Genomic DNA, 22,328 nt, shown 5'->3' on the forward strand with positions numbered 1-22,328 from the left:
GTTAAATCCATATTTTCAGCCCCACATCCCAGGTTTTGTAGCAGGATGATGAATCTCTTACATCACCAGAAGAGCTGCTTAGCTGGTCTGAGGTCCTGGCAAACATTAGTTGTACTGCAAGAGAGAATCACAGAAGCACCAAAGTTGTAAAAGTCCTCCACGATCTCTGATCTCTGATACGAAGATAATCTCTTTATATAAACCTACTGCTTAGTCTGTTTTGATCTGTTTTGTTTTTTAATACCTCTCCTATTACTATTGAGCATAGTTTAAATAAGAACTTCCAAAACCAAGATGAGTTGCAGAAAATTACATGTCAGAAACAGTGGAAGCAGAGTACACATTTTCATGGAAGTTTTTTTTTGTTGGATTTTTTCCCTCATAATTTTGCGTTGCAATAAACAAACAGGTGAACCTTTGAAATCCGTAGGAAACCCTCTGAGTGTACTTGCTAAGGTATATAACAAACCCATTCCTCATCGAACAGCTGATCCTTGAACAACTGTAGCTCACCACAGTCCTGCAGCACGGGACTGCTTGCTGGCAGCGCCCAAAGGCTCTGGTATGGAGGTGGAAGCAGTGGTCCTTGGAGCAGATCCCTCCTGCCTGCTCACATTGTGCCTCGTTGTTAGGTACACGCATGAAACCTGTGCAAAGATGGTGACTTTTCATTTTTGATCCCAAGGAAGACGAAGTACGAGCAAGGGTTGCAGTGTGACAGCAGTATTCCAGTATTCTGTACCATTACATTCTCTCGGATTCCGGTGCAAGAAGGTCAGCGGTCACATCCTGTGTGCCAAACTACTACAGCAGTAGCCAAGATGGACGCCCTTTCCATTTCTATTTTACTGTGTTTCTACTCACAAAATTCCCTTGGTGTTTCCTTTGGCTTTATGGAGTTCTTACCTACAGAACTTTGGAGCACAATAAGGAGAACGGCCAAGAAAAGGTAAAGGATCTTCATGTCCCAGTTCAGTGTCACAAAACACAACAGCCACTAGGGGGAAAAAATGCCACCAAAAAAAATCCTGCATTTATTCCGCATAGACTATTGACCCAAGCATCATGCATGACTTTCAACCTACAGTTTGCAAATTGAAGTTATTCAAGAGAGTACATTTTCTAGAAACTCTATTGAAATATCACTTTTTAAGGGAAGCACATTTCATATGATCAAGAAAATGTGGTCGTATGAAAACACACTTACTTGATCATATGAAATGTGTTTTATATCTATAAAATTCAAAAGAATACAGATACAGTGATCTTCTCTCTATCACATGCAAAAACAGCCAGTATCAGCTGCACTGAAGACTCCTACATTTGAACCTGATGGACTTCAGATATTTTATTTATATTTTTAAATTATAAAAAAATAAAATAAAAATAAAAGTAAAATAAAAATTAATTAGCATTCTTCAAATTGTATCCAGTTCATATAATTTAAGCATTTGTTTTCCTAGGTCTCTATTATAACTAATAAGCAAAACTTCCACAAGCACAAAATCAACTGTACTTCCATTTAGAATTTTATCTTTTTTTGTTTCTTCTTTTTTTTCCTTCTTTTTCTTGTGAGCAGCTGTAGAGGATGTGATTGTATGATCTGGCATGCTATGTTTGTGGCATGATGATGAAAGATTAAAATGCCCATCCTATTTAACTGTTACCTATTTTGTGTCAGGTATATATAGATGATGACATAAACCAGGATAAAGATGCTCAAAACCTTGAATTATTCAAGAAATATTAATTTTTGATGCTTATAAAGTGATATTAAGTCCCTAATAATATTTCTACAAAAAAAAAAAGCTAAAAATTCCCTTCTCTCCACAGCACATCTATGACAAACAGCAGCCAGAAGCTATAAAGCATCTCACACCATCAGCTCATTGTGCAGACTCCAATTACATTTTGCAGATAAAATGATTATAACCATCCAGAGTCACCATTACTGAGTATAATGATGGAATATCAAGCAGTATATGTTTTCTTGTTTGTAAGGTAGGTGACTTACCACTGATGATGGGGAGTCCTCAGCACACTTCTCACCATGAGGTTCCTTCACCTTCTCTTTGCCATCCTCTTGTTCCCGTGTCCTCTCTGCAAATGACAGGAAGGGAGGAGAGACCTTTGGTAAGATTACCCAACACTTGTCCTCATGGCATGTTCGCAATTAGCAGGAACAGCACGAAATCCAGTTGGGGAAATGTCCTGCTGTCGATGCTGGCCTTGGCCTGTCCCATGGAAACGTGCCCAGACCCGGCTTGGCCAATCCCTGCCTGGAAATCACATCTCCTGCCCAGTATTTTCAATCAATTTTCTGCAATGGCACAGCACACTCACATGCAGAGACCCCCAGAGCACCACTCAGGGAGGATGGAAGGCATCTGAGCTGCCTTTGTCTTCAGCCCACCCAAGCAATTATGGAGCTGGTCATGAAGAAAACATTCCCAGTACTGAGATTTCTGAAAATCATCCATGTGAGTCTTGCAGAGGGGAAAGACCTGTTTGAGTTCTGCTCCTCATCCAAAGGTAGCAACATTGCATTTTCTATTTCCTACTTGTTTAAGTCCCTAGTTATCACTAAAAATACTCTCTCTATCCACATTTCTCCCAGCATATGACAACTGATGTTTCCCTTTATTCGTTTTTATAAAACTTGAAGCTCGCATCATAGGCAAGGTTATCCTCAAGGGCAAATATGGTACTGCAGGCCATCTTAAAAGTTTTAGGTTTCTCCATACACATTTGGCCTCTGGAGGTTTCAAGAAGTTTTACTCATATGGACCAATTCATGCTTGGAGCTGCTGAGATGCTAAGTTCTCTACAGTGGGAACAGCCCCAGCATCTTCTAAAACATCTTTCTTTCACGTACTATAGGCATAATAATGCAATGGGGGCACTTTGCACACATTGCACCAGTGCAATAAATACCCCTGAAAGGCCCCAAAGACAAACGCAATGACTGCTATCATTGCAGTCCTTGGGCACTTCTGCCCCATGTCCTACATTGCCAGTGCAGTAAATATTCATGAGAGGTCTCAAAGACCTCGTACAGGCACCAGGTAATGGCAACCTTTTGCTTTGTGGTACAGTTGACAAACCAGAGCAAAAGGGATGCCATCCAGAGGGAACAGGACAGGCTAGTGAGGAGGGCCCATGTCATCCTCAGGAAGTTCAACAACACCAAGTGCAAGGTCCTGCGCCTGGGTTGGGGCAATCCTAAGCACAGATGCAGGCTGGGCGGGGAATGACTTGAGAGCAGCCCTGAGGAGAAGGGTTTGGCAGCGTCGATTGATGAAAGATTCAACATGAGACAGCAGTGTGTGCGTGCAGACCAGAAGGCCAACCTTGACATGGAGAAGATACAAGAAGGATGGCTGTAAAGGCCAAAGCATTATGCAGGCCAATGATGGCCAAGATGGTGTTGCAGCCCCGAGACTAAAACTTCGTACTGAAGACAGAAGTAGGACCTAAGCAGCAGCCTGTGCCTGTTTCCAGGTATTTCACATAGCCCTGTGGCCTAACGTCTCTCACAGGAAGCGGAATGCTCCGAGGTGGATTGCACCAAGACCTGGGCATTTGTGGTCAAAGCTGTCCCAAAGCGCAGCCTCATTGGAAGGCAGCAAAATGCAGAACCAACTGGGAGGCAAAAGTCTTCTTTCATTGGCCAGTGAGTGCTCTGCCAGAAGCCCCAAACTTCACATAAAGAGGTGTGTTTGGGGCTGGGGAGCCTGCCGGAGAAGAGAGACAGAAGGCAGTGGTGATCCTCCTCCTCCTCAGTGGGTAATCCCTCCTGTTGCTGCTTCTGGACAGGTGCCCTCTGCTCCTTGCCTTGCCTTTATCCACTTCTTTTGCTTTCATTCTTCTTCAGTCCATGGGCACTGGGAGACACAGAGCTCTTTCCAGCCTGGAACTGTTCAACTGCGTACAGAGGCTGGCCTCCGGACAGCACTCAGTGCTCCCCAACCTGCCTTTCTGCCTCCATAGCTTACCAAAATTCCAGCTCCGTTATGGTTGAGGTCATGCTTTCACTGATGCTCAAGAGATAACGGTGTCCTTCTCCAACTTTGAGAACAATGACATTGATCTCTGAATACCATGGCAGGCTGAAGATGAATGGTTCATCAGTCGGTGTTGGTTTCAGAGTAGCACGTTGTGTACCATATAGAAGCAGAATGAAAATTCTCAGTGCAAGAAGGTCAATACTCAAAAAATCAAAGACAGAATTTTGGAACAATAAGGGATGAAAGGAACTGTAGGAGCTTCTGGTTTCAGAAGTCTTGGAAACTCAAAGAAGAGGCCTGGTTGCCTCAAGATACATTCAGTGATTTTGACTATCTGCAACTTTATTTGAGTTCACTGTACTGTACGGTATAAGATTTTGGTGTAGGTCATTTGGGGCACATTATAAGCTGTTGCTCATCTCTCAGTCAGGAGATAACCTTTCCACATCCTTTTGTCTTGTTGTGTCAGTTCATTGCAGGTAAGGATTTCACATCCCGGCCGTGGCCATGAGGATCCTTTACCTGCTGCTGGCTGTGCTCTTGGTGGTGCTGCAGGGTGTTGCAGGTAAGATGAGACTTGGACAGGCTGGACAATGGGCTGGCAGGAATCCCGTGCAATTCAACAAGGGGAAGTGCAGAGTCCTGCACCCGGGGAAGAACAACCCCAGCACCATGACATTCTGTGGGCAGCCGTCTTTAGAGAATGTGCATCCACTTTTGCTCAGTTCCATAGAAAATGATTTATTTTTTTTCTTCACTGTTCAGGTCAGCACTACTTTCCTAGGCCTTTTAATACTTGCAGGCTTCGAAATGGAATCTGCACTCCAGGTATCTGTCGCAGGCCGTATTACTGGATTGGAACATGTAACAATGGAATAGACTCTTGCTGTGCAAGGTATGTGGAAGTGCAAGGCATTCTTATGGCTATGTGTCACAGCTACCGACGTCACCATGTGTCACTTCTCCAGTGACAGCCCTGCTGGCACAGAGGGTCCTCAGGGGTTTTCCCATCCCATGGCAGCAACCGTTATGGTGCCATGAAATACAGCAGATAAACACCCACAGAAGAATGGCACCACAGACAACCTGCTTGGGGTGCAAGTTAAGACTGTCTTCTTTTCATCATACAGGGGCTGGAGGAACTGATACCTCCCTGACTTCTCCTGGGAAATCCTTCCTGCATCCACAAAATGGCCTCTCCGGCACTCCAGCTCAGCTCCATCCTACCTGCTGGCACCACATCCTCCTGCAAAAAAAACAACCAAAAAACGGAACGGCTTTTAATACTTCCCTTGCTCTGAAGCAGATACTATCATCTGTGAAATCATAAATCTGAACCAGGCAGCACCGCCAAAAAGACTTCTTTCCTTGCTTCAATAAAAAGACAATCTGGCATTACGATGGTTGAACCTTGGCTGTGTTTGTTGGGGAAGATAGGGATTTTTCCTTGATCTCCTTGCACCACAGGCAGTAACAGACAGGTAGGCAGTTGGCTTGTAGAGATGAGCATTCTGTAGAAATACTGGCTGAGACTTTATGGCTCCCTACAGCTGCCTGATGGGAGGTTTTCTGCAGGTGGGCGTTGGTCTCATCTCTCAGGTGACAAGTGATAGGACACAAGGAAATGGTGTTCAGACGTGCCAGGGGAGGTTCAGACTGGATGTCACGAAAAATATTTTCATGGAAATAACATTTTGGTAAAGGAAGAGTCTGTGCAGGGAAGTGGTGAAGTCCCCATCCCTGTAGGCATTTAAATGACTTAGGGAGGTGTAACTAAAGGACGTGGTTTAGCGGTGGCCTTGGCAGTGCTAGGTGAGTGATGATCTTGAAGATCTCAACAGAAAACTTCTCACCATGAGGTTCCTTCACCTCCTTGCCATCCTCTTCTCCCCGTGTCCTCCCTGCAAATGACAGGAAGGAAAGAGTACCTTTGGTGGCAGTACTCAACACTTGTCCTCATGGCACGTCCACAATTAACAGGAACAGCATGAAACACAGTCATGCACCTGGGCTGGGGCAATCCCACAGATACAGGCTGGGCAGGGAATGACCTGAGAGCAGCCCTGAGGAGAAGGGTTTGGCAGCGTCGATTGATGAAAGATTCAACATGAGACAGCAGTGTGTGCGTGCAGACCAGAAGGCCAACCGTATCCCGGGTTGCATCAGGAGAAGTGGGACCAGCAGGGCGAGGAAGGTGATTCTGTCCCTCTACTCTGCTCTGTGAGATCCCACCTGGAGTATTGCGTCCAGCTGTGGGGCCCGCAACACGAGAAGGGCATGGAGCTGTTGGAGCAGGTCCAGAGGAGGGCCACAAAGACGATCAGAGGGCTGGAGCACCTCTGCTACGGGAACAGGATGAGAGAGCTGGGGCTCTTCAGCCTGCACAAGAGAAGGCTCCAAGGCGGCTTATGGGGGCATTCCAGTACCTGCAGGGGCCTACAGGAATGCTGGGGAGGGACTTCTTATAAAGGCATGCAGTGACAGGATGAGGGAAAATGACTTTAAAGTGAAAGAGAGAAGATTTAGACTAGATATCAGGAAGAAATTATTTAATGTGAGCGTGGTGAGACACTGAACAGGTTGCCCTGTGAGGCTGTGGATGCCCCTCCATGGAAGCACTCAAGGCCAGGCTGGATGGCGCTGTGAGCAACCTGCACTACAGGGAGGTGCCCGTGCCTATGGCAGGGGGTTGCAAGTAGGTGATCTCAAAGGTCCCTTCCAACACAAACCATTCTATGATTCTGTGACAACCTGGGAAATAAATGGGCGGTTGGCAGGTGTGCAGCTTATCCTGCAAGGGTCTGGGCAACCTGGGAAGGACCAAGTGAATGCAAACATCAGAAAGGGCACTAAAACAACAGGGAAAATAAAAAAAAAAATCAGGAGTACCCCTAAGAGGAAAAAGAGATGAAAATGTATTTTCTTATAAAATTTTGCATGACAGATTGTTTGAATTTATGTTATTATTTCAAACAGTGCTATACACTAAATTAACAACAGCATAATGATGAAGATGAAAAGCGAGCAATGCACATTCTTCCCTTGACATAGAGAAGATACAAGAAGGATGGCTTTAAGGGCCAAAGCATTATGCAGGCCAATGATGGCCAAGATGGTGTTGCTGCCCCAAGACTAAAACTTCGTACTGAAGACAGAAGTAGGACCTAAGCAGCAGCCTGTGCCTGTTTCCAGGTATTTCACATAGCCCTGTGGCCTAACGTCTCTCACAGGAAGCGGAATGCTCCGAGGTGGATTGCACCAAGACCTGGGCATTTGTGGTCAAAGCTGTCCCAAAGCGCAGCCTCATTGGAAGGCAGCAAAATGCAGAACCAACTGGGAGGCAAAAGTCTTCTTTCATTGGCCAGTGAGTGCTCTGCCAGAAGCCCCAAACTTCACATAAAGAGGTGTGTTTGGGGCTGGGGAACCTGCCGGAGAAGAGAGACAGAAGGCAGTGGTGATCCTCCTCCTCTTCAGTGGGTAATCCCTCCTGTTGCTGCTTCTGGACAGGTGCCCTCTGCTCCTTGCCTTGCCTTTATCCACTTCTTTTGCTTTCATTCTTCTTCAGTCCATGGGCACTGGGAGACACAGAGCTCTTTCCAGCCTGGAACTGTTCAACCGCGTACAGAGGCTGGCCTCCGGACAGCACTCAGTGCTCCAACCTGCCTTTCTGCCTCCATAGCTTACCAAAATTCCAGCTCCGTTATGGTTGAGGTCATGCTTTCACTGATGCTCAAGAGATAACGGTGTCCTTCTCCAACTTTGAGAACAATGACATTTGTCTTGATCTCTGAATACCATGGCAGGCTGAAGATGAATGGTTCATCAGTCAGTGTTGGTTTCAGAGTAGCACGCCGTGCACCATATAGAAGCAGAATGAAAATTCTCAATGCAAGAAGGTCAATACTCAAAAAATCAAAGACAGAATTTTGGAACAATAAGGGATGAAAGGAACTGTAGGAGCTTCTGGTGTCAGAAGTCTTGGAAATTCAAAGAAGAGGCCTGGTTGCCTCAAGATACATTCAGTGATTTTGACTATCTGCAACTTTATTTGAGTTCACTGTACTATACGGTATAAGATTTTGGTGTGGGTCATTTGGGGCACATTATAAGCTGTTGCTCATCTCTCAGTCAGGAGATATCCATTCCAATATCTTACGGCCTTGCTAGGTCAGTTCATTGCAGGTAAGGATTTCACATCCCGGCCGTGGCCATGAGGATCCTTTACCTGCTGCTGGCTGTGCTCTTGGTGGTGCTGCAGGGTGTTGCAGGTAAGATGTGACTTGGACAGGCTGGACAATGAGGAGGCAGGAACCCCGTGCAATTCAACAAGGGGAAGTGCAGAGTCCTGCACCCGGGGAAGAACAACCCCAGCACCAGGAATTGCTGCAGGCAGCCAGCTGGAAGCAGCTCTGCAGGAAAGGAGCTGGGGGTCCTGGTGGGCACCAAGTTGGGCACGAGCGAGCAGTGTGCCCTTAGTGCTAAGAGGGCTCACAGTAATCTTGGCTGCAGTGGGCAAAGCCTCAGCAGCAAACCAGGAGAGGTGATCCTTTCCTTGTATTCAACTCTGAAGAGCCCAGCACCGGGCCTCCAAGGAGCAGCAGGGCCTGGAGCAGCGGTGCTGGGCAAAGAGGCTGTGAGAGCTGGGGCTGCTCAGTTCAGAGCAGGGGCAGCTCAGGGGGTCCACCACGACCATATATCCCTACGGGAGCTGCCATGGGATGGGGCTGAGCTCTATGGAGCCCGGAGCAGTCCAGGACCACAGGACACAGCCTGGAGCCCAGGAGCTGCCATCAGCAGCACCGCTGTGCTGGCAGAGCGGGAGCCCTGGCACAGGGAGCAGAGAGCAGTGGGGGTCCTTGCGACTCTGATTAGGGGAGAGGAACTGGAGAGGATGGAGAATGTGCATCCACTTCTGCTCACTTGCTCTGTCAATTCTTTTTTTTTTTCCACTGTGCAGGTGAGCCCCATTTTTCCAGCCCTATGCATGCTTGTAGATTTCGAAGGGGATTCTGCAAGTATGGAGGATGTCGGCCACCGTATTACCAGGCTGGATCTTGTGGTGGTTTAAGGAGTTCTTGCTGTGTAAGGTACGTGGAAGTGTAAAGCATCCCCATAGCAATGGCTGACAGCTGGGAGGCACAGCTGCTGACACCACCATGTGTCACTTCTCCAACAGTGGAGAACAGAGGGTTCCCAGGGGTTGTTCATGTCCCATGGCAGCCTCCATTGTGGTGCCATGAAATACAGCAGATAGACCCCGACCCAAATGAGTTACACTACCGGATACCTACTGGTGGGCAATCAAAGGCTCTCTATTTTCACCATGCAGGGGCAAGTGGGCCTGATGATTCCCTGGCTTCTCCTTGGAAATCCTTCCTGCATCTACCAAATGGCATCTCTGGCACTCCAGCTTCATCACGCCTGCTGGCACCACATCCTCCTAAAAAAGAAAAAGAAAAAAAAAAGCATTGAATACTTCCCTTGCTTTGAAGCAGATATCAGCACTTGTGAAATCATAAATATTTCTTCCTTGCTTCAATAAAATGTCGAACACAGGCATTTCTGTGGTAGAATCTTGGCTGTGTTTGTTGGGGAAGATGGCGATTTTTCCTCAGACTCCTTGCACCACAGGCAGTAACACACAGGTGGGCAGGTGACTTGTGGAGATGAGCATTCTGCAGAAATACAGGCTGAGACTTTAAGACTGTCTACAACCGCCTGATGGGAGGTTGTTGGAGGGAGGTGTCCCTAAGGGACGTGGTTTAGCGGTGGCCTTGGCAGTGCTAGGTGAGTGATGATCTTCAACAGCAAACTTCACACCATGAGATTCCTTCACCTTCTCTTTGCCATCCTCTTCTCCCCGTGTCCTCTGCAAATGACAGGAACGAAGGGGAGACCTTTGGTGGCAGTACTCAACACTTGTCCTCATGGCACGTCCACAGTTAACAGGAACAGCATGAAACACAGTCATGCACCTGGGCTGGGGCAATCCCACAGATACAGGCTGGGCAGGGAATGACCTGAGAGCAGCCCTGAGGAGAAGGGTTTGGCAGCGTCGATTGATGAAAGATTCAACATGAGACAGCAGTGTGTGCGTGCAGACCAGAAGGCCAACCGTATCCCGGGTTGCATCAGGAGAAGTGGGACCAGCAGGGCGAGGAAGGTGATTCTGTCCCTCTACTCTGCTCTGTGAGATCCCACCTGGAGTACTGCGTCCAGTTGTGGGGCCCGCAACACGAGAAAGGCATGGAGCTGTTGGAGCAGGTCCAGAGGAGGGCCACAAAGATGATCAGAGGGCTGGAGCACCTCTGCTACGGGAACAGGATGAGAGAGCTGGGGCTCTTCAGCCTGCACAAGAGAAGGCTCCAAGGCGGCTTATGGGGGCATTCCAGTACCTGCAGGGGCCTACAGGAATGCTGGGGAGGGACTTCTTATAAAGGCATGCAGTGACAGGATGAGGGAAAATGACTTTAAAGTGAAAGAGAGAAGATTTAGACTAGATATCAGGAAGAAATTATTTAATGTGAGCGTGGTGAGACACTGAACAGGTTGCCCTGTGAGGCTGTGGATGCCCCTCCATGGAAGCACTCAAGGCCAGGCTGGATGGCGCTGTGAGCAACCTGCACTACAGGGAGGTGCCCGTGCCTATGGCAGGGGGTTGCAAGTAGGTGATCTCAAAGGTCCCTTCCAACACAAACCATTCTATGATTCTGTGACAACCTGGGAAATAAATGGGCGGTTGGCAGGTGTGCAGCTTATCCTGCAAGGGTCTGGGCAACCTGGGAAGGACCAAGTGAATGCAAACATCAGAAAGGGCACTAAAACAACAGGGAAAATAAAAAAAAAAATCAGGAGTGCCCCTAAGAGGAAAAAGAGATGAAAATGTATTTTGCATGACAGATTGTTTGAATTTATGTTATTATTTCAAACAGTGCTATACACTAAATTAACAACAGCATAATGATGAAGATGAAAAGCGAGCAATGCACATTCTTCCCTTGACATAGAGAAGATACAAGAAGGATGGCTTTAAGGGCCAAAGCATTATGCAGGCCAATGATGGCCAAGATGGTGTTGCAGCCCCGAGACTAAAACTTCGTACTGAAGACAGAAGTAGGACCTATGCAGCAGCCTGTGCCTGTTTCCAGGTATTTCACATAGCCCTGTGGCCTAACGTCTCTCACAGGAAGCGGAATGCTCCGAGGTGGATTGCACCAAGACCTGGGCATTTGTGGTCAAAGCTGTCCCAAAGCGCAGCCTCATTGGAAGGCAGCAAAATGCAGAACCAACTGGGAGGCAAAAGTCTTCTTTCATTGGCCAGTGAGTGCTCTGCCAGAAGCCCCAAACTTCACATAAAGAGGTGTGTTTGGGGCTGGGGAACCTGCCGGAGAAGAGAGACAGAAGGCAGTGGTGATCCTCCTCCTCTTCAGTGGGTAATCCCTCCTGTTGCTGCTTCTGGACAGGTGCCCTCTGCTCCTTGCCTTGCCTTTATCCACTTCTTTTGCTTTCATTCTTCTTCAGTCCATGGGCACTGGGAGACACAGAGCTCTTTCCAGCCTGGAACTGTTCAACCGCGTACAGAGGCTGGCCTCCGGACAGCACTCAGTGCTCCAACCTGCCTTTCTGCCTCCATAGCTTACCAAAATTCCAGCTCCGTTATGGTTGAGGTCATGCTTTCACTGATGCTCAAGAGATAACGGTGTCCTTCTCCAACTTTGAGAACAATGACATTGATCTCTGAATACCATGGCAGGCTGAAGATGAATGGTTCATCAGTCAGTGTTGGTTTCAGAGTAGCACGTTGTGTACCATATAGAAGCAGAATGAAAATTCTCAATGCAAGAAGGTCAATACTCAAAAAATCAAAGACAGAATTTTGGAACAATAAGGGATGAAAGGAACTGTAGGAGCTTCTGGTGTCAGAAGTCTTGGAAACTCAAAGAAGAGGCCTGGTTGCCTCAAGATACATTCAGTGATTTGAATATCTGCAACTTTATTTGAGTTCACTGTACTGTAAGGTATAAGATTTTGGTGTGGGTCATTTGGGGCACATTATAAGCTGTTGCTCATCTCTCAGTCAGGAGATATCCATTCCAATATCTTTCGGCCTTGCTGGGTCAGTTCATTGCAGGTAAGGATTTCACATGGCCATGAGGATCCTTTACCTGCTGCTGGCTGTGCTCTTGGTGGTGCTGCAGGGTGTTGCAGGTAAGACGTGACTTGGACAGGCTGGACAATGAGGAGGCAGGAACCCCGTGCAATTCAACAAGGGGAAGTGCAGAGTCCTGCACCCGGGGAAGAACAACCCCAGCACCAGGAATTGCTGCAGGCAGCCAGCTGGAAGCAGCTCTGCAGGAAAGGAGCTGGGGGTCCTGGTGGGCACCAAGTTGGGCACGAGCGAGCAGTGTGCCCTTAGTGCTAAGAGGGCTCACAGTAATCTTGGCTGCAGTGGGCAAAGCCTCAGCAGCAAACTAGGAGAGGTGATCCTTTCCTTATATTCAACTCTGAAGAGCCCAGCACAGGGCCTCCAAGGAGCAGCAGGGCCTGGAGCAGCGGTGCTGGGTAAAGAGGCTGTGAGAGCTGGGGCTGCTCAGTTCAGAGCAGGGGCAGCTCAGGGGGTCCGCCACGACCATAAATCCCTACGGGAGGTGCAATGGGATGGGGCTGAGCTCTATGGAGCCCAGGCAGTCCAGGACCACAGGACACAGCCTGGAGCCCAGGAGCTGCCATCAGCAGCACCGCTGTGCTGGTAGAGCAGGAGCCCTGGCACAGGGAGCAGAGAGCAGTGGGGGTCCTTGCGACTCTGATTAGGGGAGAGGAACTGGAGAGGATGGAGAATGTGCATCCACTTCTGCTCACTTGCTCTGTCAATTCTTTTTTTTTTTTCCCACTGTGCAGGTCAGCCCCTCATTCCTAACACAATGCATACTTGTAGACTTCGAAGGGGTGTCTGCAGGTATGGAAGATGTCCGGTACTATATTACCAGGTTGGATCTTGTGGTGGTTTAAGGAGTTCTTGCTGTGTAAGGTACGTGGAAGTGCAAGGCATCCCCATAGCAATGGCTGACAGCTGGGAGGCACAGCTGCTGACACCACCATGTGTCACTTCTCCAATGACAGCCCTACTGGAATGGAGGGTTCCCAGGGGTTGTTCATGTCCCATGGCAGCCTCCATTGTGGTGCCATGAAATACAGCAGATAGACCCCGACCCAAATGAGTTACACTACCGGATACCTACTGGTGGGCAAGCAAAGGCTCTATATTTTCACCATGCAGGGGCAGGTGGGGCTGATGATTCCCTGGCTTCTCCTTGGAAATCCTTCCTGCATCTACCAAATGGCATCTCTGGCACTCCAGCTTCATCACGCCTGCTGGCACCACATCCTCCTAAAAAAGAAAAAGAAAAAAAAAAGCATTGAATACTTCCCTTGCTTTGAAGCAGATATCAGCACTTGTGAAATCATAAATATTTCTTCCTTGCTTCAATAAAATGTCAAACACAGGCATTTCTGTGGTAGAACCTTGGCCGTGTTTGTTGGGGAAGATGGCGATTTTTCCTCAGACTCCTTGCACCACAGGCAGTAACACACAGGTGGGCAGTTGGCTTGTAGAGATGAGCATTCTGCAGAAATACAGGCTGAGACTTTAAGACTGTCTCCACAACCCCCCTGGGCAGCCTGTTCCAGTGCTCCGTCACCCTCACTGGTAAGAAGTTCTTGCGCACATTTGTGCGGAACTTCCTATGCTGCAGTTTCTGTCTGTTTCCCCTCGTCCTGTCTCCACACACTGCTGACAACAGTCCGGCCTCGCCACTCTGCCCCCCACACCTTAGATACTTACAGACTTGGATCAGTTCCCCTCTCAGTCTTCTTTCCTCAAGGCTAAACAGACCCAGTTCACTTAGCCATTAGTCATAATGGAGCTGTTATGGGGTCACTATAAAGTTCTGTGTGGTCATAATGGAACTGTTCAGGGGTCACTATGGAGCTCTTATGGGGTCACTATGGAGCTCTATGGTGTCATAATGTTACTGTTATGGGGTCACTAAGTAGCTCTGATGGGGTCATAATAGAACTGTTATGGAGTCACTATGGAGTTTTACGGAGTCACTATGGAGCTCTGAGAGGGTCATAATGGAAATCTTATAAGGCCACCATGGAGCTCTAGGCAGTCAACACGGAGCTGCTATGTGGTCATAATGTTACTGTTATGGGGTCACTCTGGAGCACTATGGAGCTCCATGTGGTCTCTACGGAACTGTTTTGAGGTCACTAAGAAGCTCTATGGGGTGACACGGGAACTGATAAGGGGTCACTATGAAGATCAATGGGGTAATAGTAGAACTGTTATGGGGTTACTATAAAACTCTACGGAGTCATATTCATTCTCCTTTTGACATGGAGAAGATACAAGAAGGATGGCTGTAAAGGCCAAAGCATTATGCAGGCCAATGATGGCCAAGATGGTGTTGCAGCCCTGAGACTAAAACTTCGTACTGAAGACAGAAGTAGGACCTAAGCAGCAGCCTGTGCCTGTTTCCAGGTATTTCACATAGCCCTGTGGCCTAACGTCTCTCACAGGAAGCGGAATGCTCCGAGGTGGATTGCACCAAGACCTGGGCATTTGTGGTCAAAGCTGTCCCAAAGCGCAGCCTCATTGGAAGGCAGCAAAATGCAGAACCAACTGGGAGGCAAAAGTCTTCTTTCATTGGCCAGTGAGTGCTCTGCCAGAAGCCCCAGACTTCACAGAAAGAGGTGTGTTTGGGGCTGGGGAGCCTGCCGGAGAAGAGAGACAGAAGGCAGTGGTGATCCTCCTCCTCCTCAGTGGGTAATCCCTCCTGTTGCTGCTTCTGGACAGGTGCCCTCTGCTCCTTGCCTTGCCTTTATCCACTTCTTTTGCTTTCATTCTTCTTCAGTCCATGGGCACTGGGAGACACAGAGCTCTTTCCAGCCTGGAACTGTTCAACTGCGTACAGAGGCTGGCCTCCGGACAGCACTCAGTGCTCCAACCTGCCTTTCTGCCTCCATAGCTTACCAAAATTCCAGCTCCGTTATGGTTGAGGTCATGCTTTCACTGATGCTCAAGAGATAACGGTGTCCTTCTCCAACTTTGAGAACAATGACATTTGTCTTGATCTCTGAATACCATGGCAGGCTGAAGATGAATGGTTCATCAGTCAGTGTTGGTTTCAGAGTAGCACGCCGTGCACCATATAGAAGCAGAATGAAAATTCTCAATGCAAGAAGGTCAATACTCAAAAAATCAAAGACAGAATTTTGGAACAATAAGGGATGAAAGGAACTGTAGGAGCTTCTGGTTTCAGAAGTCTTGGAAACTCAAAGAAGAGGCCTGGTTGCCTCAAGATACATTCAGTGATTTGACTATCTGCAACTTTATTTGAGTTCACTGTACTGTACGGTATAAGATTTTGGTGTGGGTCATTTGGGGCACATTATAAGCTGTTGCTCATCTCTCAGTCAGGAGATATCCATTCCAATATCTTACGGCCTTGCTGGGTCAGTTCATTGCAGTTAAGGATTTCACATCCCGGCCGTGGCCATGAGGATCCTTTACCTGCTGCTGGCTGTGCTCTTGGTGGTGCTGCAGGGTGTTGCAGGTAAGACGTGACTTGGACAGGCTGGACAATGAGCAGGCAGGAACCCCGTGCAATTCAACAAGGGGAAGTGCAGAGTCCGGCACCCGGGGAAGAACAACCCCAGCACCAGGAATTGCTGCGGGCAGCCAGCTGGAAGCAGCTCTGCAGGAAAGGAGCTGGGGGTCCTGGTGGGCACCAAGTTGGGCACGAGCGAGCAGTGTGCCCTTAGTGCTAAGAGGGCTCACAGTAATCTTGGCTGCAGTGGGCAAAGCCTCAGCAGCAAACCAGGAGAGGTGATCCTTCCCTTGTATTCAACTCTGAAGAGCCCAGCACAGGGCCTCCAAGGAGCAGCAGGGCCTGGAGCAGCGGTGCTGGGTAAAGAGGCTGTGAGAGCTGGGGCTGCTCAGTTCAGAGCAGGGGCAGCTCAGGGGGTCCGCCACGACCATAAATCCCTACAGGAGGTGCAATGGGATGGGGCTGAGCTCTGTGGAGCCCAGGCAGTCCAGGGCCACAGGACACAGCCTGGAGCCCAGGAGCTGCCATCAGCAGCACCGCTGTGCTGGCAGAGCGGGAGCCCTGGCACAGGGAGCAGAGAGCAGTGGGGGTCCTTGCGACTCTGATTAGGGGAGAGGAACTGGAGAGGATGGAGAATGTGCATCCACTTCTGCTCACTTGCTCTGTCAATTCTTTTTTTTTTTCCACTGTGCAGGTCAGCCCCACTTTTTTAGCCCTATTCAAGCTTGTTCATTTCGAAGGGGAGTCTGCTTTCCTGGGCCATGTCGGTGGCCATATTACCGGATTGGATCATGTGGTGCTGTAAGGAGTTCTTGCTGTGTAAGGTACATGGAAGTGCAAGGCATCCCCATAGCAATGGCTGACAGCTGGGAGGCACAGCTGCTGACACCACCATGTGTCACTTCTCCAACAGTGGAGAACAGAGGGTTCCCAGGGGTTGTTCATGTCCCATGGCAGCCTCCATTGTGGTGCCATGAAATACAGCAGATAGACCCCGACCCAAATGAGTTACACTACCGGATACCTACTGGTGGGCAATCAAAGGCTCTCTATTTTCATCATGCAGTGGCAAGTTGGCCTGATGATTCCCTGGCTTCTCCTTGGAAATCCTTCCTGCATCTACCAAATGGCATCTCTGGCACTCCAGCACTTCAGCTCCATCAGACCTGCTGAAACCACATTATCCTGGAAAATGAAAAAAAAAAAAAGAACAAAACAAAAGGGCATTCAGTACTTCTCTTGCTTTGAAGCAGATATCAGCACTTGTGAAATCATAAATATTTCTTCCTTCCTTCAATAAAATGTTGAAAACTGGCATTTCTGTGGTAGAACCTTGGCTGTGTTTGTTGGGGTAGATGGGGATTTTTTCCTCAGTCTCCTTGCTCCTCAAGCAGTGGTGCTGGTGACTTGTGGAGTTCAGCAATCTGCGGGTATACAGATTGAGACCTTATTGCTCTCTACAACTGCCTGATGGGAGGCTGCTGCGAGGTGGGTGTTGGTCTCTTTCCTCCTGTGAGATCACAGGACACAAGGAAATGGCATGAATTTTGAGAAGGGAAGGCTTTGGATGGACCTTATAGTGGCCTTACAGGTCCTGAAGTGGCCCTACGGAAAGCTGGGGAGGGACTTTTTAGAAGGGCAGGTAGAGATAGGATAAGGGTAGATGACTGTAAACTGAAAGAGGGTAGATTTAGACAAGATATCAAGAAGAAATTCTTTACTGTGTGGATGGTGAGACACTGGATAAGGTAGCCCAATGATGCTGTGGGTGCCCCATCCCTGAGTCTATGATTTGTAGAATCATGGAATCACAGAATGGTTGGGTTGGAAAGGGCCTCGAGAATTATCAAGCTCCAAACCCCCCTGCCTCTGGCAAGGATGCCAGCCTCCACATTTAATACTAATCCAGACTGCCCAGGACCCCATCTAACCTGACTTGAACACCTCCAATGATCTTCAAGGCCAGGCTGGATGGGGCTGTGAGCAACCTGGTCTAGAGGGAGGTGTCCCTGCATATAGCGGCAGGGTTGGATGTAGATAATCTTAGGGGTGCCTTCCAATCTAAACCATTCCACGATTCTATGATTCTATGATTCATTCAGGTTTTGCCAGAGGAGGTTTAGACTGGATTTTACCCAATAATTTCTTCATGGAAATAATGTTTTGTATTGGAAGAGGCTGCACATGGAACTGATGGAGTCCCCATCCCCATAGATGTTAAAAAGACTTAGGGATGTGGCCCTAAGGAACATGGTTTGGTGGTGGCTTTGGTGATGTTAGGTGATTGTTGAACTTGAAGATCTTAACAGTTACAGAATCATAGAATCACAGCATGGTTTGGACTTGAAAGGACTTTTAAGACTATCTAGTTCCTACCCTCCTGCCTTAGGTGTAAGTTATGTTTCTCCTTTTCCAGCCATTGTGAACTTCACCAGACTGCCATGTCCTTTCAAATATGATGGATAGTGGATGATGTTACTTACAACCTAAATGATTATTCTACGGTTCTATGATCTCACCACTCATGCCCTGCCACACTCCCTGGAAACAGGGAAGTTATTTTCTCCCTGTTCCACAATGGCTCCTTTCTAGTGATACTCGTGCAGTGACCATGGTATCTTTGTCAGGGATGAAACCGTTTCTCTCCATGAGGGGTGAGAGTGTCAAACAAGCACACGTTCTGCTAGTTTCTAGGCTGATTTTTGAAGGTATTTTCATATTATAGTATTTTTCTAATGAGATGTCAGAGAGATTCCATATTTTCTGTCTCTTTTTCCCCATCATCACTACCTACCAGTGTAGAAAATGCTGAAGGTAACTCCATCTCCTTCCTTCAGCTGCCCTAGAGGCATTCAAGGCATTTCACTCCCGAGGGGATCTCATGAGAATGAAAACCAGCAGCATTTTACATGACTTTAGAGCCCTGATAGTAGCTCAAACTAGAAAAAAGGCACAAGGAGAGAAAGAGAAGGAGATCAGCAAACACATTCTCACAGCACAGTCTTTACTGCTGCTGTACAGTAACACCAAAGGGATGGACTTTGTTCTTTTAGTCTGATCCATTTATCTCTGAAATCAAACACAAGAAGAAAGGTGATCTGTCCATGGGAGTTTTAAACTCATGTTATGATTTCCCTCTGCTTACTCAAGAAAACTACACGACAAAGTCATCAGCTCAGTTAGATAGCTTTTGTGTACTGTTGGAAGTATGTGACCATGTATGCATTTACTACTGATTTAGATGGTTGTTAGCTGGCTCAAGGCTTTTCTGTTAGCTAAAATGCAGTACATCCCTTACTGATTAACTTACAAATATGGAACATGATCTAAGCGCAGGCTATCCCCCATTTGGTGAATCTACTTTGACAATACAACTGGTAACAGCTTTTGTAACTTCTCTAGAGCAATCTGAATTTCTATTCTGTACAATCGATGGTAGCATCGAAATACCTCAAAATGCCTTATGGCTAGAATTTAGTTCAATACACATGGAAGGGGTAACGGATTACATTATCACACAACTGAGAAGCAATCTTCGGTTTTCTGGGCCAGCAAACTATCTCTTTTGTTCATTGCAATGAACAAACTTTCCTCTGGAGGTAAGGGGTGAGGCAGCAGACAGGTATTCCATGTAGTAGCATTTTAAACAAGTTACAATGCACAGGACCTTCTTAATACTTGCCTTTTTTTTTTTTTTTTTCACCAAAAAACTATTAGAAATCTCTTCTCCTTCTCCATCCTTCTGGCAGAGGTATTTCAGTTGTAATGATAGGAATATCCCTGTAGAATCTGTAATTATTGATGTCAAGACTGCCCAGCATTAAGGCCAAGTCCTTGGCATTAGTTCGATGTGGGAACTTGGACAAGGTGAAAACCAACAGTGCATCTGTGTTTCCTTGAGGAATCAGGTTGAGTAATAATAACAGTTGCCAAGCTAACCACAAACTCTTGGCAAATTGTGAAGTAACTGCATCTTATTTCACTTTGCTTCCCTCCACTTTTCTGAACTATGGTCAGAAATTCATGGATTCACCAGAAATCTATCTATTGCTTCTTTTATACTGAAAAAAAAAAAATCACTTTCAAAAGTATGTAGAAAATAAAAAGATATCTCATTCATATCGAGATATGAATTTAAGATAAAACATCTGTAAGCATATTTCCATATGCATGTGTGTCCATGCTTATATGCACAGATGTATATTTATGTATGCTTAAGAAATTGATGTCAAAGTATGGAATAAATTACTACACAGTAACTAAATTGAGGACCCAACAAGGAATTAAATATCTCCATTAAGTTCTGAGAAAAAATGATCTGTGAACCACCATACCATTTGTAGAGGATTTTTGTCAAGCAGATTCACTTCTCTTTGAAAATATTTATCACATCATATTATCATATAGCAACAGGTGTCATACTAAAATGGTGCATGAACAGTGTTTTATTGGCCGAAGTGAGGTGTAAAGTAAAATAGGATATGAAAAAATGCTTAGTGTTTGTGTCTTTGGATAGTTATTGGGCATGCCAAAGTCAGCAAAGGACTTGGTGGAAGGGAAGATTGATAGATTGGAATGGACTCACAGATCTCAGAGATTGTGCCTATGTTCCTCAGATTTTCACTGTATGGATTTGCAGATTGAGTTTGGATTGGATTTTGGTTCCAAATAGTGTCATAAAACAAAGTGAGTTTGAATGGTTGTTTAGAAGTGCAGCTGTGCCCTCAAAATAGAGCCAGTTTCAAAGATGCACTGGATGGCTCATGGATTTTGAGCTTGAATATCTACAAGTAATAAGATCCTATAAATGCACTGAGAACCCATTCAAGTATTTGATAACAATGACTGTGAGAGGTTTTTACCTTATACAGAATTGGAACCTCAATTATACTTTGTGCCTGATACCTCTCATCCTTCCTCCGTGAACCTCAGATGAGAGTGTGCCTCTATTTTCTCTATCGTGACCATTAGATATTTGTGAACAGCAACTAAACTCCCTTTCAAGTGTCTTTTCTCCAAGCTGAACAAAGATGAGTCCCTCAGCTCTCCTCATTTTGCTGATCCAACCAAGCCCTTGGTGGTGGTGTGGCCCACACATGGGTCCATGCCCCATTAGGCATTGGAGCACCTTCAGAGAACCTTTGCAGTACTTGATAGCAAAACTCCTGATTCGCTTTCCTCCTGAGGAATTCAGTTTGCATGCATGTAAACCTCTCTGAAAACTGAACCGGAATGAAGTTGCAGAAGACTATTGGGGTTTTACTTCAAAACTACGGTAACACAATTTGAACCTTCATTGTGGCTACTTGTCCAGAAATGTTGGTGTTCACTGTGGACAAAAAGGCAAGGCAAGTGTTAGGAACTGGGAGGAAAAAAAGCTGAAAACAAAAGAATAAACACATCCGGGCACTGTGCAAATTCAAGCTGCCTTTTGGTACCCTCAACCTGAGGGTACAGAGGCAGCCTCTGGCTTTGTATTTTCCTAAACTGGTGCATTTTCCATTAGTTGAAAGGCCACAGGGGGACATAACCAGCATGAACTCACTGCTTCTGTGCGTTTTGTATTGTTTCACAGGATCACAGAATTGTAGGGGTTGGAAGGGACCTCCAGAGATCATTGAGACCAACCCCCTGCCAAAGCAGGTTCCCTACACCAGGTCGCACAGGTAGGCGTCCAGGCGAGACTTGAATATCTCCAGAGAAGGAGACTCCACAACCTCCCTGGGCAGCCTGTTCCAGTGCTCCGTCACCTCACCGTGAAGAAGTTCTTACGCACATTCGTGTGAAACTTCCTATGCTGCAGCTTATGTCTGTTTCCCCTCATCCTGTCTCCACACACTGCTGAAAACAGTCCGGCCTCGCCACTCTGCTCCCCACACCTTAGATACTTACAGACCTGGATCAGGTCCCCTCTCAGTCGTCTTTTCTCAAGGCTAAACAGACCCAGTTCACTCAGCCTTTCTTCATAGGGGAGATGCTCCAGGCCCTTCACCATCTTTGTGGCCCTCCGCTGGACTCTTTCCAAGAGATCCCTGTCTTTTTTGTACCGGGGAGCCCAGAACTGGACACAGTACTCCAGATGAGGCCTTACCAGGGCAGAGTAGAGGGGGAGGATCACCTCCCTCGACCTGCTGGACACGCTCTTCTTCATGCACCCCAGAATGCCATTGGCCTTTTTGGCCACGAGGGCACACTGCTGGCTCATGGCCAACCTGTCGTCCACCAGGACGCCCAGGTCCCTCTCTGCAGAGCTCCTCTCCAGCAGCTCATCCCCCAGCCTGTATTGGTGCATGCAATTCTTCCTCCCTAGGTGTGAGACCCTACACTTGCTTTTGTTGAACCTCATCCGGTTTCTTACTGCCCAGCTCTCCAGCCTGTCCAGGTCTCGCTGAATGGCAGCACAGCCTTCAGGCGTGTCAGCCAATCCTCCCAACTTCGTATCATCAGCAAACTTGCTGAGGGTGGCCACTATCCCTCATCAAGGTCATTGATGAAGATGTTGAACAAGACCGGACCCAGCACAGACGCCTGGGGGACACCACTGGTTACAGGTCTCCAGCCAGACTCTGCACCACCAACGACGACCCTCTGCGCTCTGCCAGTCAGCCAGTTCTCAACCCAAAGCATTCTCACTGGATGCTAAGCTGATGGACTGGGAACTAAGCCAGTGGGTTGATGATGGTTGGTCTAAATGATCTTAGTGGCCTTT

At 47.3% G+C, this 22,328-nt stretch overlaps 3 protein-coding genes across 7 annotated transcripts; all 3 read left to right on the forward strand.

Moving 5' to 3' along the window:
- The first annotated feature begins 2,366 nt into the window (after window positions 1–2,366).
- Window positions 2,367–5,405, forward strand: LOC146545128 (gallinacin-7). 5 transcript variants are annotated; one of them, XM_085218523.1, is made up of 4 exons: window positions 2,367–2,532; window positions 4,477–4,572; window positions 4,773–4,902; window positions 5,138–5,405. In XM_085218523.1, exons 2-4 carry the CDS (start codon window positions 4,515–4,517, stop codon window positions 5,151–5,153), a joined length of 204 nt encoding a protein of 67 aa, XP_085074649.1. In that variant the 5' UTR covers window positions 2,367–2,532; window positions 4,477–4,514; the 3' UTR covers window positions 5,154–5,405. The 5 variants fall into 5 exon arrangements, with proteins under 5 accessions (XP_085074649.1, XP_085074647.1, XP_085074650.1 ...); XM_085218521.1 differs by lacking the exon at window positions 2,367–2,532 and adding an exon at window positions 3,664–3,782; XM_085218524.1 differs by lacking the exon at window positions 2,367–2,532 and adding an exon at window positions 3,728–3,816.
- A 5,976-nt stretch (window positions 5,406–11,381) lies between these two features.
- LOC146545129 (gallinacin-6-like) lies at window positions 11,382–13,508 on the forward strand. Its single transcript, XM_085218526.1, has 4 exons — window positions 11,382–11,436; window positions 12,129–12,215; window positions 12,906–13,035; window positions 13,285–13,508. The coding sequence occupies exons 2-4, from the start codon at window positions 12,152–12,154 to the stop codon at window positions 13,298–13,300; spliced, it is 210 nt and encodes a 69-aa protein (XP_085074652.1). The 5' UTR covers window positions 11,382–11,436; window positions 12,129–12,151; the 3' UTR covers window positions 13,301–13,508.
- A 1,965-nt stretch (window positions 13,509–15,473) lies between these two features.
- Window positions 15,474–16,930, forward strand: LOC146545130 (gallinacin-6-like). Its single transcript, XM_085218527.1, has 3 exons — window positions 15,474–15,625; window positions 16,314–16,443; window positions 16,686–16,930. The coding sequence occupies exons 1-3, from the start codon at window positions 15,568–15,570 to the stop codon at window positions 16,699–16,701; spliced, it is 204 nt and encodes a 67-aa protein (XP_085074653.1). The 5' UTR covers window positions 15,474–15,567; the 3' UTR covers window positions 16,702–16,930.
- The last annotated feature ends 5,398 nt before the right edge of the window (window positions 16,931–22,328 follow it).

This window comes from Meleagris gallopavo, chromosome 2, assembly GCF_905368555.1.
Source record: "Meleagris gallopavo chromosome 2, MGAL_WU_HG_1.1, whole genome shotgun sequence".
Classification (NCBI taxonomy): Eukaryota; Metazoa; Chordata; class Aves; order Galliformes; family Phasianidae; genus Meleagris; species Meleagris gallopavo.